This window comes from Colobus angolensis, unplaced genomic scaffold (assembly GCF_000951035.1).
Source record: "Colobus angolensis palliatus isolate OR3802 unplaced genomic scaffold, Cang.pa_1.0 Scaffold449, whole genome shotgun sequence".
NCBI lineage: Eukaryota > Metazoa > Chordata > Mammalia > Primates > Cercopithecidae > Colobus > Colobus angolensis.
The window spans coordinates 30,453-47,700 of NW_012117921.1; the positions used below are offsets into that span (position 1 = coordinate 30,453).

General features: G+C 44.7%; 1 protein-coding gene across 2 annotated transcripts; it reads left to right on the top strand.

Moving 5' to 3' along the window:
• The first annotated feature begins 1,079 nt into the window (after positions 1–1,079).
• On the top strand, positions 1,080–15,789 carry CTSE (cathepsin E). 2 transcript variants are annotated; one of them, XM_011957711.1, is made up of 9 exons: positions 1,080–1,273; positions 1,936–2,092; positions 2,727–2,844; positions 3,825–3,943; positions 8,738–8,937; positions 10,978–11,100; positions 12,448–12,589; positions 12,691–12,789; positions 14,720–15,789. In XM_011957711.1, the coding sequence occupies exons 1-9, from the start codon at positions 1,206–1,208 to the stop codon at positions 14,882–14,884; spliced, it is 1,191 nt and encodes a 396-aa protein (XP_011813101.1). In that variant the 5' UTR covers positions 1,080–1,205; the 3' UTR covers positions 14,885–15,789. The 2 variants fall into 2 exon arrangements, with proteins under 2 accessions (XP_011813101.1, XP_011813102.1); XM_011957712.1 differs by lacking the exon at positions 12,448–12,589.
• The last annotated feature ends 1,459 nt before the right edge of the window (positions 15,790–17,248 follow it).

Below are 17,248 nucleotides of genomic sequence, written 5' to 3' on the forward strand. Positions count from 1 at the left end.
CACACTGCGGTAACTAAGGCCTGAGCCCCACCCACTCTTAGTCCTGTGCTTAGTCCCACTTAACAGATAGAAGATCCTATTGTCCCTGAGCACTGTTAAGGTCTGAACTCTGTCCCCCAAAATCCATGTTGATGTCCTAACCCCTAGTACCTCAGAATGTGACTGTATTTGGAGACAGGGTCTTTAAAGAGGTATTAAGGATAAATGCAGTCATTAGGGTGAGCCCTACTCCAGTATGACTAGTGTCCTTATAAGAGGAAATGTGGACACAAACACATGCTGAGGGAAGACCCATGTGAAGACACAGAGAGAAGGTAGCCATCTGCAAGCCAAGGAGAGAGGACTCTGAAGCAACCAAGTCTGCCAGCTCCTTGATCTTGGACTTCCAGCCTCCGGAATAGTGAGAAAATAAATTTCTGTTGTTTCAGCCCCCAGTACTTTGTTGTGGCCGCTCTAGTAGACTCATGCAGGCACTTTCTCCAGACGCTGACCCCCTTGACTCTCCCTCGCTGCCCCTGCATTCTCCTCCATACACCCCTGAGCCCCAGCCCCAGATTCATCAAGTCAGGAGAGTGGGCTCCACGAATCCGCAGCCACATTTTCCCATTTCAGGACCTTTGAGGAGTGCTGGTTTGTGCTTCAACGTGGGCCAGGGAAGGGTAAACTGCCTTTGGAGCATTTGAGAGACTGAGAAGAGAATAAGAATCACCGAGAAAACGATGGATGAATACTTTGAGTGAGAATCCTGCCACCCATGACAAGTCAGCTCCCACGCCTCCAGAGTCTCCAGCTAGAGCACTCGCGGTAACAGCTCAGTGGGCGCTTCCAGGCGGCCAGGGATGTGCTGCCCTCTGGATTCATTAACACAGGGTTTCTTGGGGTCAGGGGAGGTGCCAAGGCCCTGGAAGAAGCCAAGCCTCAGAGGACACTCTCGCTCACAGGGAATGCACGGACCCCCAAGTTCTACTCCCAGACTCACACTCCTCTTGTAGGTGGGAAAGGGACAGAGAGGTGGAGGGGGAACGCCCTGTTCCACATGCTGTATTTACTCTGGGCATGGCTAATGACTCCAGGGCCTTATCATTCAGCCCTCAGACTGGGCTGGGTAGGTCTGAGAGTTAGGGAAAGTCCGTTCCCACAGCCCTCGGGGAGAGAAGAAAGGAGCGGGCAAGGGAGAAGCTGCTGGTCGGACCGTCGGACACACAATGAAAACGCTCCTTCTTTTGCTGCTGGTGCTCCTGGACCTGGGAGAGGCCCAAGGATCACTTCACAGGTGAGGAGACATCCCCGCACTGTGTTCAGCTGGGTAGTCCCCTGCCCTGCAGCTCAGGACTGCCCTGGGATAGGAAAGCTGACGGGGAGATGAAGAGGAGGAGAAGCTGAGGATCTGCATCAATGCATGGAAGAGGCTTACCCAGTGGCCGCCTGTGTATGGCCTTCATCTCCAGTCCTCAACAAGTCATCCTCCTGCCTCCACCTCCATGGAGGTGTCTTCCCAAGTCCCGGGGAGCTTCTTGTGTTGCAAAAGAGCAGAAACCTGCAGTTGTGGTTTGTAGCTCAAAGCACCCCAGTACTTCCCCAGGGGACTGACCATCACTGCCTCCAGGAGTTTTCTGTCCCTTTAAATCAGCCCTTCGTGATGTTCATGTAAAACTGCAGACCTCCCCACATCTTCCACTTTCCTAGAAGATCTCAAAGAGCTCAGCTCCAGGAGGGGAGCCATTTCCACTCTAAGATTCTAAGACTCTCCAGGGCAGAGATGAGGCCGGGCAGTCTGAATGTCAGAGAGGACGCTGCTCCCACCTGTACCCTGCATGCTGTCTTGCAGATCCCCCCCTCTGTCTTCTCTAGTTGGCCCCTGAGAAAATGGGATGGGAACAGGGGAAAGAGGGAGGTAGAAGTACATCTCCTCCTCACATGGGGCTTTGTCTCCAGGGTACCCCTCAGGAGGCATCCGTCCCTCAAGAAGAAGCTGCGGGCACGGAGCCAGCTCTCTGAGTTCTGGAAATCCCAGAATTTGGACATGATCCAGTTCACCGAGTCCTGCTCAATGGACCAGAGTGCCAATGAACCCCTCATCAACTACTTGGATGTGAGGCCTCCTGGGGTCAGGGCTGGGGAGAGGTGGGAGCTGGAGGAAGGCCCAGCATCAGGGCACGGCCAGTGCCATATCAGTAGCGCTGAAGGCCATTGTGGATTTCTTCACTTGGATGGATGATCCATGGGGACTGATTCCCTGGGTCGCCGTGGAGTTGGCTAAGCAGGCCCCAATGTACCCAAAAGTCAGAGCTCTCTGCAGAAGGAAAGGGCTGGGAGTGAAAGCATCATCCCACACTGAAGGCCCCTGCTTCTGCTCTCCGCTGGGCAGCTTACTGGCTGTGTACCCTTAGGCAAGTTACTTAACCTCTCCCAGCCCCAGTTCCCTAGTCTGTAAAACAGGTGGTTCTTCCTCCACTGCCTCTCCTACAATGTATTTATAAAAATCAGGTTAATGCAAGTAAAATTAAATGAAGTAGCCAGAGACTTGGTTTGATTTCCTCACTCATGGCCATTTCTCTGTTCCTTTTACCTTTTATTTTCCAGCATTGCCACTTCCTAGGCTCTGTAAACTCCAGTCTGTAGTACCCCAGGCTTTGGCCCCAGGGAGCTTTCCCTTGGCTTCCTGGTGAGTACCCTTGTCCCTCGCCATCACCCACGCCCACTTTCCTTCTCACTCTTCCTTGCAGATGGAATACTTCGGCACTATCTCCATTGGCTCCCCACCACAGAACTTCACTGTCATCTTCGACACTGGCTCCTCCAATCTCTGGGTCCCCTCTGTGTACTGCACCAGCCCAGCCTGCAGTAAGTGGGGCCAGGAGCACCAGCAGAGAATGTCTGGGGGCCAGTTCTGGAAAGCCAAGCCTGGTACTCTGGGGAAGCGGGGCTTAGGTTCCAGAAACTGGCCACCCCTGCCACACCAGCTTCCCCTCTTCATCTTTGAGTCTGCCCTGGAACTGCTTACAGCAGAGATAGAGCAAGGCCAAAGAACTAAAATGTGGCTGCTGTTCAAGAGAGCAAATTCCATACAGAGCAGAATTAATGGAAAGAAAGTCAATGAAAAGAGAAATCTTAGACATAATGACTCACTTCCTTTGGAGCACCCAAAGGAACGTAGGGGAAAGTTTAATTTAATTGGTTATTTCTGAGCAGGTAGGTTAGTTGGGTTCTAGTGTAGACAGTCTGCTTGCTTCAAGGAGGCTTGGTAGCCTTATCTCCTGGGGCACAGAGATGGGGCTGGTGGGGCACAATGGCATGGTGGGTCCATTTGGCCACAGGTAACTCAGAGGTTTCAGCAAGGGTTGGAAAAGAAGAGCTACAGAAAGATGTCTTGTTCGATATAGGACAAGTCCCAGAGACAGAATCTCCCTGGAAACCCCAAGGCTAGAGATGTCCACGGGTTGGGAGAAAAGTTGGGAGTAATTTCCTGGGGCAATTGCTTACCCCTGAGTTTCTTTTGGAGGCCAACCTCTGACCCACAACAGGTGGCAGGGACTGTGGCTGGCGCCTGATAAATGGCACTTATCTTGGTGTGCCTCATGAGGTCATTGTGGACAATCAGATTTGCTCAGGGACAGCTATTTGGTTTCCAATTAGGCCACATCTGTAGCTAGAGGGAAATGTAGTTGCTCACTAGGGAGGGGCATCTCCAGGCTTCTAGGGGCTCTCCCTCAGTGTTGAGAGCTAAGGGAAGAGACCCTGCCGCACTGGGTCTGGGTGGCACCAGGGCGAGGATGCAGGCAGTGAGCCGATGGCATAGGCAAGAGCAATGCACTTCTTTCCAGAGACGCACACCAGGTTCCAGCCTTCCCAGTCCAGCACGTACAGCCAGCCGGGGCAATCTTTCTCCATTCAGTATGGAACCGGGAGCTTGTCCGGGATCATTGGAGCTGACCAAGTCTCTGTGAGTGCAAGTCCTTCATCTTTTCTCTCTTGGCCAGAAACTTGGGAGACTTATTCAGAGGTCTTGGGTTTCAAAACTGCCTCAGGAATGGGTGGAAACAGGGGTTAGGACTAACTTCTAGGGGAAAGGGGGACCAACACTCCCCACCTGAGATGGTAGCAGTGGGTCAGTCTGCACAGCACGCTGCGCCCTGAGGGAGGACAGCACAGCGGCAGGAAGCAGTGCCCAGTGCACAAAGCCTGGTGACAGGGTGCACAGCTGGATCTCCAGTCTCTAGGGCATTGAGGAGATAAGACCAGGACGACATCTTGAAGGATAAAGAAGCCCACGTCAGCGGGCAAGGTTTGAACTCAGTAAAATAAGGGGTTAAGGTCTGAAATGGGAGCCCAGTCACAGAGCCAAGGCAGAAACCCAGTTGTCCAAAGGCCAAGGCCCAAACTGAACTCAGTGCTGAGCTCATGAGCTGTTCCTCAAACTCCCTCTGACCTCTGACCCTCTGACTCCCTCTGAAGTCCTATGGGTCCTAGAACTATGGGAATCAGACAAATGTGGGGACAGAGAACCAGGTACTTTTTCAGGCTTATAGACAGCAATATATGCCTGGGCCTTGGGAGAAACAGAGGTTGACCTGTTCCTGGCGAGCATTGGTCCATGAGGGGGTGTTCCCGAGGCCAGCAGGGCACAGCTTTCATCAACATCCCTTAGAGTGGGTGGAGTAGGACATATTGTCAGCTGAAAGAACGCCAGAAGCAGAAAAATACCATCTATGTAAAAATATCATACAGATAAAACAATGCACTGCATTTTCTATTGGAACTATTTGTGTGTGTGTGCATACACACATTACATATATAATATATAATATCCATATGTATGAATATATAATATATAGTATACTATATATATCCATCTGTATATTTTATATAGATGTAATATATATTAGATATAATCTATAATAATTGCATAATTTTATTATATGTTCTATATTATGATATGTAATACATTATATTAATATGTTATATAATATTAATTATATAATATATTATAAGTGATATAATGTATTATGTTAATAATATATTATGTGTTATATATTAATATGTTGTGTATATTAATATATAATATAATATACTAATCTATTATATAATATATTAACATAACATGTCATGTATGTAATGTGTATATATTATATGATATATAAAATTATATATATTATGACATATACATATACATTGTATATCTAATTACACATAATATATATATAAAAGTACAAATAACTATTTAGAAGGCTGCATCCCAAACTGATCCTCACAATAACCTCTGAGATGCAGGGAAGGCACTGAAACGGGAATAGAAAGGGGAATTCGAGCCTATAGCTTGTCACCTAGCTGTTAGCTCACCTGGCTGGTGTAGGGCAGCAGCCAAGCTCACAGCAATGTCAGCTGCATTGCTCCTTCCCTCAGTTTTTCTGACTCCAGGGCCAGGTGTGCACTTACCTCTATAATGAATCATCAGATTTTGCTGCAGAACATCCCCATCATTGAGGATGGAGACTTGGGGACAGGGAGAGAACAATGCAGGTTCCAGTCCACCCTCACATTCATGGGTTCCAACTGGCCCTTTTTCTCCCACTTGACATCTATTTTCCCTTTCTGCTGTGCAAACTGTAGACAGCAGCTGCAGCACCAGGCCAGAAACAAGTACACTGTTTAACTAGCACCCATAGTTGCATATAATCAATATCTGTATCCATACCATTTCATCTATATCTATAGTACCTCCTAATGGCTCTGCTTCTCTTATCAAACCCTGACTGACATAATAAAGATAGGACATGCCAAAATGTGTAGATGAAGCTAATGTAGCCCTTAAAGGGACCGTTTGGCCTGAAATGCATATATTATTAATAGAAATGCTAATAATCAATTATCTAAGTTCCTATTTCAAGAAACAAATAACAAGAAAATGAGCAAACCATAAACAAACAATAGCAAATCAAACCCAAAGAAATCAAAAGGAAGGAAATAATAAAGAGTAGAATGGGACATTAATGAAGTAGAGAAATCACACAGGAAATTAACAAAGCCAAGAATTAATTCTTTGCAACAGTAATAAAATTGGTTAACCTCTGACGTGACTAATTAAGAAAAAAGAAAGAAAATACAACTTAACAGTATTAGAAATGAGAAAGAGAACACTAAAGTTATCAAGAATAATTATATATTGATACATTTTACAATCTTCAAAAAATCAACAAATGCCTTGAGAAATACAGCACACCAAAACTGATGCAAAAACAAAAGTTAGAAAATGTGAATCTTTTAAAGATATACTCTGTTATTAAAAAATCCTTCCACAAAGAAAACTCCACAAAGAAAAGCCTCACTGATAAATTCTTCTAAACACTAAAAAAAAAAAAAAAAAAAATTCACAAACTCTTCCAGATATTTGATAAAGTAAAAACACTTTATAACTCATTTTATGAAACCAGCATAACTTTAATAATGAAACTTGAAAAGGACATTATAACAAAAGAAAATATAAAATTACAGACCAATCTTTCTCTCATGAATGTAGATGCAAAAGTTCTAAATGAAATACTAGCAAATAAAATCTTGTGGTGTATAAAAAGATAATACATCTTAACCAAGGGTCATCTTTCTAGGAATTTATCATTTAGCAGAATAAAAGGAGAGAAATCATACGACCAATATGATTATATTAATAGATTAATAACATTCAACATCTATTCGTGACTTCAAGAAAAACCCTTAGCAAACTAGGAATAGAAAGTAACTCCCTTAATCTGATAAAGATGAAGGGCTTCATCTACCAAGAAGCCAAAAGCAAACTTTATACTTAATGGTGAATTGTCGAGAGACTTCTCCATACGATCAAGAATGAGACAGGGACACTCAATCTCACCACTTCTATTCCACATTGTACTGAAAATTCTAGCCAGTGCAACAAGAAAAAAAGAAACGAAGAGCATTAAGAGGGAAAAGGAAGAAATAACACTGTCGTTTTTAATGTATGACAAGATTCCATAAGTAGAAAATCCAAAAATATCTACAGAAAGGATATTGGGATTAATATGTGAACTTAGCAAAGTTGCTGGATATGAGGTCAACATAAAAGAATCATTTAGGGCCAGGCATGGTGGCTCACGCCTGTAATCCCAGCACTTTGGGAGGCTGAGACGGGTGGATCACAAGGTCAGGAGTTTGAGACCAGCCTGACCAACATGGTGAGACCCTGTCTTTACTAAAATACAAAAATTAGCCAGGCATGGTGGCGCACGCCTGTAGTCCCAGTTACTCAGGAGGCTGAGGCAGAAGAATTGCTTGAACCCAGGAGGCGGAGGTTGCAGTGAACCGAGATCATGCCACGGCACTCCAGCCCAGGTGACAGAATGAGACTCCGTCTCAAAGAAAAATCATTTGGATTTATATATACAGGTTGTGGATCCTTATCACAAATATTTGGGACCGGAAGTCTTTTAGGTTTCAAATTTTTTCAGATTTTGAAATATTTGCATTACACTTACCAGTTTAGTATCCCAAATCTGAAAATCCATAATCTGTAATACTCCAATGAACATTTTCTTTTAGCGTCATGTTGGCACTCAAAAAGTTTTGGATTTTGAAGCACTTCAGTTTCAGATTTTCAGATTTGTGATGCTCAACCTGTAGCAAGTAAAACAAATGGCAAATAGATTTTTAATGACACTATAACACCATCAAAACCATAGCTACTTTGAAGCACGTTTAACCAAAAAAAAGTGCAAGAACTCTACTCTGATAATAGAAACCTTTACTAAATAAAAGTAAAAGACTTGCATAAAAATCACAAATGTTACTGAATAAAATTAGAAGAAGACCTGTATTGAAAACTAAACCATGCTCATGGATTGAATGACTCTGTTTTATTTAAAAGTCAAATTTTTTCAAATTGATCTATAGAGCCAATTTTGTTCCAATTAAAACAAGAGCATCTTTTCTTAGAAATTGACAAACTGATTCTAACATTTGTATGGATATGTAATACACCAAAACAACCTTGCTGAAGAAAAACACTGGTAAATATTAAGATTTATTATAAAATTACAGCAATGTAGATGTGTGGTGTTGGCACAGAATTTTAAAAATATACAAATGGAACAGAACAGAAAATACAAAACCTATCCACACAGTCATCTGATTTATGTTGAACATGACACTGCAGTATGTGGAGGAAATGATGGTATATCTATTAAGTAGTGCCAGGTCATATGAATATCCAGATAGAAAAAAATAAATCTTGACTCCTACCTTACACATTACCACATTTCAGATAGGCTCCAGATCTCAATGTGAAAGGTAAACAATAAAGCTTTTAGAAGAAAACATGGGAAAATGTTTTCAAAATCTTAGGGTAGGCAAAATTTTCTGAAACAAGTTACAAAAAAACAGTGTGCAATAAGCACAATGTTGAGTGACAGAAGCCAGATACCAAAGAGTTCATACGGGATGATTCCATTTATATAAAATCCAAAAAATAGGCAAAACCAATACACGCTATTAGAAGTCAGGAGACTGGCTCTTCTTGAGTAGGGGCGCAATGATTGGCAGGTGCGTGAGGGCTTCTGAGGTTTTGGAATGTTTTGCTTCTTGAGTATATAGCAAGCATCTTTGTGCTTATTTAGTCAAGGAAAGTTGGGAAGGAGAAGAATTAGCTTCAAGACAGAGGAGAATCCAGGAATCAAACTCTTTGCCAGCAATCCCCTGTGCCATTTTCCTGTGGGCTTTCTCCTGCCAGGTGGAAGGACTGACCGTGGTTGGCCAGCAGTTTGGAGAGAGTGTCACAGAGCCAGGCCAGACCTTTGTGGATGCAGAGTTTGATGGAATTCTGGGCCTGGGATACCCCTCCTTGGCTGTGGGAGGAGTGACTCCAGTGTTTGACAACATGATGGCTCAGAACCTGGTGGACTTGCCAATGTTTTCTGTCTACATGAGCAGGTAAGACCCATCAAGACTGTGAGGTTAAAGTCAGTTATAACTATAGGGAGACAACACGTGCACTTGACTTAGCCATCAAAAGACCTGGTTTGGGTCTTTAGCTTGGTCTATTATCAGCTGTGTGATCTTAGTCAAAACATTTAACCTCCCTGAATATTGAGGAAATGGGATTTGCTTCATCAAGTAGTTGCGAAAACACTTTGTAAACTCTACTACACTGGCTTAAATTTAAGAAATCTCTGGGATTGGTTCTTCATTGATGCTGTCACTAAATATCAAGCTCCTATTATATGCTTTGTATGATGCTAACACTGGGGACACAGTGAAACCAGAAAGACAGCACCTGCAGGAGGAGCAGGCAGAAAAAAATGAAAAGTTAAGCTGACGATAAAATAATTGCATACTGATGGATGAATAAACAAAATGTGGCATATCCAAACAATCAAATATTATTCAGCCTTAGAAAGGAAGAAAATTCCGAGATATGCTACAATACAGAAGAAACTTGAGGACATAATGTGAAGTGAAATAAGCTAGTCATAAAAAGATAAATACTGTATGATTCCACTTAGGTGAGGTACCTAGAGTAGTCAAATTCGCAGGCAGAAAGTGGACTGCCAGTTGCCAGGGCCTGGGGAGGGGAAGTGAGGAGTTCTTAAACCATTGTTGATGGCCTAATGGGTATAAAATTCCAGTTCTGTAAAATGAAAGGTCTGGATTTTACACAGTGTGCACATACTTAACACTACTGAATTGTAGACTCAAAAATAGGTAAGATAGTACATTTCATGTTACATATTTTTACAACATTTTTAAAAATTGCATTGTTGTTGGGAAAGGTCATGAGGCTCACACATTTCTAGGCACTCTTGCCTGGCATCCTTGGAGGGTCATCTCCTCTTCCTCCTTACATAGGAAAGTGATTTCTGACCTTCCTGACTCCTTCCAGGTCAGACCTGGCCTGCATTCACCCTGTTTCAGCATAAGCCCATTCCTCTCATTCCCCTCTCCCACATGGAGGGTCCTGGATTTTCCCTATCAAGCTGTGCTTCCTCTCCAGCGTGACGGCACTCAGGACCAGGCCTAGGCAGAGCTGTGAGTGAGAGAAGCAGGTTGTCCAGACACTTCTGCTTCCCCTTGCAGAACTTCCTTTTCCCGTCGCCTGGGAAAAGTGGGCTGTAATGGGGAATATCGAGGCTTGGCAGTCAGACCAACCTGGATTTGAATCCTGCCACTTACATTGCTTCATCTCACTGAGGCTCAGTTTCTTCCACGGACCACTAGGTTGATGTGAGTTAAATAAGTTTAGATAGACAAAATCCCCAGTACAGGGCCTTGCACCAAGGTAATCAACAAATGTGAGTTCCTTTCCCCACTCCCTCTCTAAAACCACTGTCCTAAAATTCCTGCAGGTATTCCCTTCTCTCCCTCTTTACTACCCTGATTTCAGTTTTGTATCTTTCTGATCCTTTTCCTCCTCAAAATGAATCTGTCTTAGGTCCGATTTCTCCAGAATCTTGCTAGGTTCCAGAACATAATCTGAGATATCAATACCAATGAAAATAAGTGTTCAAGCTCTAGTAAGTCATGATACATTCAAATCAGCCTCTTTGCCTTAACATAATGAGGGAAGAACACAAAAACACCAGGTGCTGTCACAACCATAGTGGGGAAGATACCTTGGGAAAAGGTGTCTTTGGGGGTTGCTTCAAGTCACACAGTGTACCCACCCAGGATGGTCCTGGTCTTGGTTCTGAATGACAGACCTGCTGGCCCCATTTCCCAACTCCTTAACCTTTTTATCGAAGAAGCAGAAGGACATTCACAAATGGTCAAGGGGAGCTGTTTCTAATCTTGTGTCAAAAAGGCCCAGACCAATCCACTTGCAGTAGTCAGAGTCCTGGGCTCAAAGCCTAGGCTGATGTTTCAGCCTACCTGGCTGCTTGGTATGAGACCAAGAAGCAAAGTGTCTTAGCTGAGGCTCACCCCTAGAGTTTTGCAGTGGCCCTTCCTGGACAGTTTGTATTTCTCTCCATGTAGTAACCCAGAAGGTGGTGCGGGGAGTGAGCTGATTTTTGGAGGCTACGACCACTCCCATTTCTCTGGGAGCCTGAATTGGGTCCCAGTCACCAAGCAAGGCTACTGGCAGATTGCGCTGGATAAGTGAGTATTCCCCATGAAGTAGTTACAGTACTAGGGGTAAACTCAAGAGGCACAACTCAAACGGAATTAACTGAAAAACCACTGGTCGCTAGCAGAGGATGCCAGAAGCTTACTGTGGTTGAAGGTATGGAGGTACTGAGCAAGTGTGCAGGAAGGGACCTCTGTAACCAGGGCAGCAGACAAAGCTTCCTTCCTTGTACACGTGGCGTGCCTTTAATTTAACAGACAGTCAATACTAGCACACAGCCTGCTCCCCTTTGTTCTTTCAACACTGACACACAAGGCAAGGGATGAGTAACATGGGGGTTTGCACAGGTGAATTGGATTCAGATCTTGCCCTCAAAAAACTTGTACAGAAGATGAGATGCACCCAAACCGCTATCCTATAAAATGGAAGGTGGTCAGTGCTCCAAGAGAGGTGCCATCAACGTGGTCCAGTAGACAGGCACGACAGCTTCTATCTGAAGAACCCTCCAGTGCGTCATGGAGGGGATTACATTGAAACTGAGCCGGGAAATATATACAGTATCTGGGCATGAAGCAACTGGGGAAGTGGGACTACATGGCTGCCTCATACCTGGCGCTGTGCTAGACAATGCAGGAATTGGAAAAGTGCAGTTCAAGTTTCAATTTAGCTAGGATTGAGTTCCTGCAAGGTATCAAGCATTAGGAATGCAAAAAATAAAAGGTCTCAATGCTCACTGTCTATTGAAGGTTTTTCACACTGTAGGAATTCACCTATTTATGGGTCATGACATCATTTTAGAAGATCCTGACCAGGCGTGGTGGCTCACACCTGTAATCCCAGGACTTTGGGAGGCCGAGGCAGGTGGATCACAAGGTCGAGAGACTCAGACTATCCTTGCCAACATGGCGAAACACTGTCTCTACCAAAAATACAAAAATTAACCAGGCATGGTGCCACACACCTGTAGTTCCAGTTACTCGGGAAGCTGAGGTAGGAGAATCGCTTGAACCTGGGAGGCAAAGGTTGCAATGAGCTGAGGTCGAGCCACTGCCCTCCAGCCTAGGCGACAGAGTGAGACTCCATCACAAATAAATAAATAAATAAGATCATAAGATCATGACCTACACTTTTTGATGAATTGGAATGTAGTAGAAAATACCAGAGTGCACTTCAATTGCATGAATGGGTGTGTGTGTGCACTGGGTCAAGAAGTAAACAGATTTCTTCCTATGGATCTCAGTAGAAAACAACAGAGGAACATTCATATGGTGGGGGGAAATCATTAATGTGCTCCAGGCGCTGGAGAGCCCACAAAAGAGTGGGAGTTTCCTAGGAGCCAGGGGAGGGAAGGTGGGCTGACTGCAACCCTGTCGCCTCAGCATCCAGGTGGGAGGCACTGTGATGTTCTGCTCTGAGGGCTGCCAGGCCATTGTGGACACAGGGACTTCCCTCATCACTGGCCCTCCCAACAAGATTAAGCAGCTGCAAAATGCCATCGGGGCAGCCCCCGTGGATGGAGAAGTGAGTGCCTGCCTGGGGAAGGGAATGGTGGGGGCAGGAGAGCCAGGCCTTCTCTTGGGAGGTGGGAAGGCTCTAAACGGATCTTCCATATTGGGTTTTAGTATGCTGTGGAGTGTGCCAACCTTAATGTCATGCCGGATGTCACCTTCACCATCAACGGAGTCCCCTACACCCTCAGCCCAACTGCCTACACCCTGCTGGTAAGAACTGTTTCCTTATTCTGCAGGCCACAAGGCCCTCCCCACATGCCTACCACTTCCCCTTTTCAGTCGCCTGCACTTTGCCCGCCTTTACCCTAAGCTCCGCCCTGCATTGGTTCTACTCTGAGGTGGCATCCCCTCTGGGAGGGACACAGCTGCCTGTGATGGAAAGACCATGGGGCTTGTTCTAATTTCCAGTTCTGCCGTGAAGCAGTAGTAAAATTCGGGCAAGCCATTTAAGGAAGTCTTCTGATATTGCCATGTAGGACTTTTCAACTGAAAAAGTTTAATCTCCTCTACCACCAGGTCAGACTGGAGCTATTCCTATCTCATTTTATAGGTGAGAATATCGAGACTCAGAGAGTCAAATAAATGGTTCAAGATATGAGCTGTTTGCAGGGAGGAGTGGAGAATAAGATTATATTTGTTCTAACATTCAAATTAACGTTCCTCCCCTAGCAAGAAAATGTCTTTTGTTGCAGTAAATTCTCAAGTTTGTTGGGTGAAGTAGAAAGGGAACTCCTGGACCTTTTGGACACCTGTGAGCACTTCACACCACAGTTGGTCTGAATTTCCAGCATTGTAGATATTTGGCACTACACTTCAACACACTAATTTTTCCAAGAGTCACTGACAGCATCAGGGTAAATGCATCAGAAGAGGGGTGCTAAGGTAGAGACTGAGGGCTTCAGTCCTACCCCTAAGCCTCTATTAACTCCTTCCCAAAGCCACCAACAGACAATCCAAATAAAAACAAATGTTTGCTTTAAAACACAGCTTCATGGTAAGTCCCCTAAGCTCCTGCCACATAGGGATTCTGGAGCTGCCACTGTCAGCACCACACTAGGACCAGTGAGACATTTAGACTGAGCCCTGTTCATCAGTCCACACGCCCATCACACCCTAGCACCCCCACACTCTCACCTTCCCCCATGTGAGTTGAGTCCCTGCCCAGGTGGAAATCATTGATGTGCTCCAGGCGCTGGAGAGCCCAAAAAAGAGTGGGAGTTTCCTAGAAGCCAGGGGAGGGGAGGTGTGTGGTTCCTTTAGAAGATCATTTTAGAAGATCATGACCTGACCAAGCGTGGTGACTCACACCTGTAATCCCAGGACTTTGGGAGGCCAAGGCAGGTGGATCACAAGGTCTTGTGCTGGTTCTTTCCCAGTATGGTGCATGGTTCTTTCCCACCAGCAGATTTCAATCAGAGTCACCTCAATCCATCAAAACTGCTGTAAAAACGTTGACTTTTCATGTACTTCCTCTCAAGAAGTCTCCCTGAGCCCTCTGCAAATTTTCCCACACCCTCATCAGCAACTTCAAATTTCAAGTCTTTGGAAAGACCAACTTGCCTGGTAGAGCATGTCTTTGCCAAACTAAAAATTAAGATTGGAGAAGGTGATACTCTTCTCTTGAACAAGGGATGCCTACTTGCCTCATCTAAAGGGGGTCACTCAAATGTTTGTTCCCAGAACATCAACAAGAAAATAGCAGTGGGTAGCCACTAACAGAGTTCTTTCTCTCCCTTAACAAAAACCAAGCTGAGCTTCACTAGAAACCAAAGAAACCAGAATTTAAACCAAGGTCTTCCGGTGCCAACAGCTTTGCTCTTCTAGCCATGCAACAAGGGTTTCCCAGTTGTAAAATGATGGTGGTGGGGGCAGGTGGAAGTATATAACAGATGAACCATTCTCAAAATTGTAGAACATAGACCCCAGGCCCATAAGAATGGACTTGTGTAGACAAACAATTTATTGAGAAAACTAGGGTAGGGACATATGAAGCAGGAGGAAGAACCCACTGACCAAAATGGTGGAACCCACCAGCTGTCCAAGGCCATCCAGTGCCAGCCACCACCACCACACAGGCAGCCTCCAGGGAGCACTACTTCCTTCTTTCCCATGTCATTTGCATCCTTTTTTCCAACTCCAGGACTTCGTGGATGGAATGCAGTTCTGCAGCAGCGGCTTTCAAGGACTTGACATCTACCCTCCAGCTGGGCCCCTCTGGATCCTGGGGGATGTCTTCATTCGACAGTTTTACTCAGTCTTCGACCGTGGGAATAACCGTGTGGGACTGGCCCCAGCAGTCCCCTAAGGAGGGGCCTGGTGTCTGTGCCTGCCTGTCTGACACCCCTTGAATCTGTTAGGTTAGGGCATTCTTTACACCTGTAAAAAGTTATTTTCCAGAGAATGTAGCTGTTTCCAGGGTTGCAACTTGAATTAAGACCAAACAGAACATGAGAACACACATCCACACACACATTTCACACATACACACCATTCCCACCACCGTCATGATGGAGGAATTAAGTTGTATATCCATATTTTTTATTGACTTTTGATTATGAAAATCAAAAAATTTTCATGTTTGATTATGAAAATGTCCAAACATATGTACAAGCAGAGATCATGGTATAATAAATCCCTATGCAACTCCACTCAGCTCTGACAACCCATCCACACGGCCAGGCCTGTTTATCTACACTGCTGCCCACTCCTCCAGCTCCACATGCTGTACTTGGATTATTTTGAAGCAAATTCCGAGCACTACATCATTTTGTACATAAATATTTCTAACATCCTTAAATTTAAATATACAGTTGGAATTCAAGCATCTCCCATTGTCCCACAAGTGTTTGGCTGTTTTTATAGTTGGATTGTTTGTATCAGGATTCAAGCAACGCCTATAAATTGCATTTATTTGAAATGTCTATAGTTGTCCTTCCTTCTAAGGAGTTTAGCACATTTGAAACGTTCCTGGAATCCCGAGGTGTCATTTGACATAGTTCTCTGAACTTATCTTTCCTATAAAATGGTAGCTACATCTGGAGGTCTGGTTGGTTTTGTGGCAAAAATACTTCCTAGATGGTGCTGGGTACTTCCTGTGGTATCCCATCAGGAGGCAGATAATGCTGGTGCCTCTCTATCGGTGATGTTAAGACTGATGGGTGGGTTTGGAGTTATTGGCTTCAATCATTCATTACAAAGTTCAGCATTTTACCTGATCGTTTCAGCGGTCGTTGATGATCATTGCTGAAATCCGCGCTATAATTAGGGATTGTAGAACAGGGCTTTTTCTAATTCTGCTATCCCTTTGGTATTTGTTGGTTGGAATTCTTCTATTAAAAAAATGGGCCGGGTGCAGTCGCTCATGCTTGTAATCCCAGCACTTTGGGAGGCCGAGGTGGGTGGATCAGGAGGTCAAGAGATTGAGACCATCCTGGCCAACATGGTGAAACCCCGTCTCTACTAAAAATACAAAAAGCTAGCCGGGCGAGGTGGCGGGCGCCTGTAGTCCCAGCTACTCGGGAGGCTGAGGCAGGAGAATGGCGTGAACCCGGGAGGCAGAGCTTGCAGTGAGTTGAGATCGCGCCACTGTACTCCAGCCTGAGTGACAGAGCAAGACTCCATCTCAAAAAATAAAATAAAATAAATAAATAATTAGCTGGGTGTGGTGGCATGCACCTGTAGTCCCAACTACTTAGGAGGCTAAGGCAGGAGAATTGCTTGAACCCGGGAGACAGAGGTTGCAGTGAGCCAAGATCGCACCACTGTACTCCAGCCTGACAACAGAGCAAGACTCCATCAAAAAAAACAAACAAAAAAAAAAAACTTTGGGTGGACACGATGGCTCACACCTGTCCCAGCACTCTGGGAAGCCAAGGAAGGAGGATCACTTGAGTCGAGGGGTCAAAGCTGCAGCGAGCCATGACTGTGCCACTGTACTCCAATCTGGGTGACAGAGTAAGACCTTGTCTCAAAAACAAACAAAACAAAACAAAACCTTTCCCTCATCAACCATTTGCCCAGGAAAGAAGACAATTACTTGGAGTTTTATTTCCTTTACTTACCAGTTTTCAGAATGAGTTGGTGCTATATTAAACACCAAAGGATTTTAAACATATTTGATGTGTTTCAGCTCACCAGTTTTTTTTTTTAATACCAGATCACTCTATCTTTAGCCAGTGGGTGATCTTCAAGTTAGTTCCTGTAAACTTTTCCAGCCCATCTTGCACACTTCCAGTTCCATATGTGGCATCAGCCATTGTCCCACAGAGTCCTGGCTCCTTGTAGCATGCCCAGATGTATGTTGTAAATAAAAATATTTCATAGTACATTGGAGATGGAGCGAGAGACGGAGAGAGATATTGAGAAAGAGAGAAAGATTGAGAGAGCACCTGTTTCACCCTGGAGACTGAGGGCCCATCCTGAGAGATCCGACATGGAGAATCCTGGCCTGAGCACATCCCCCTTCTGGTGGTATCTATTGCCACCAGAAACAACTTATTTTTTCTTCCCCCTTTTAGCTGTTCCTTCTTTCAAAATGAAAGTATCTTCTGTTTTTTCTTACTGTAAAGCATGTGAAAATCCTCCATGACCTTATTCTTCAGAGAAAAGTACCATTATCAATTTGAAGTAATTTTATACAGACTTTTCTTTGCACATATTAACAGAGGTG

Excerpts from the sequence above, each read along its gene's own strand:
- CTSE (XM_011957711.1), top strand. The coding sequence starts at position 1,206 with ATGAAAACGCTCCTTCTTTTGCTGCTGGTGCTCCTGGACCTGGGAGAG. Across the intron at positions 1,274-1,935 it reads GCCCAAGGATCACTTCACAG|GGTACCCCTCAGGAGGCATC; the intron begins GTGAGGAGACAT and ends CTTTGTCTCCAG. Across the intron at positions 12,590-12,690 it reads CAGCCCCCGTGGATGGAGAA|TATGCTGTGGAGTGTGCCAA; the intron begins GTGAGTGCCTGC and ends ATTGGGTTTTAG.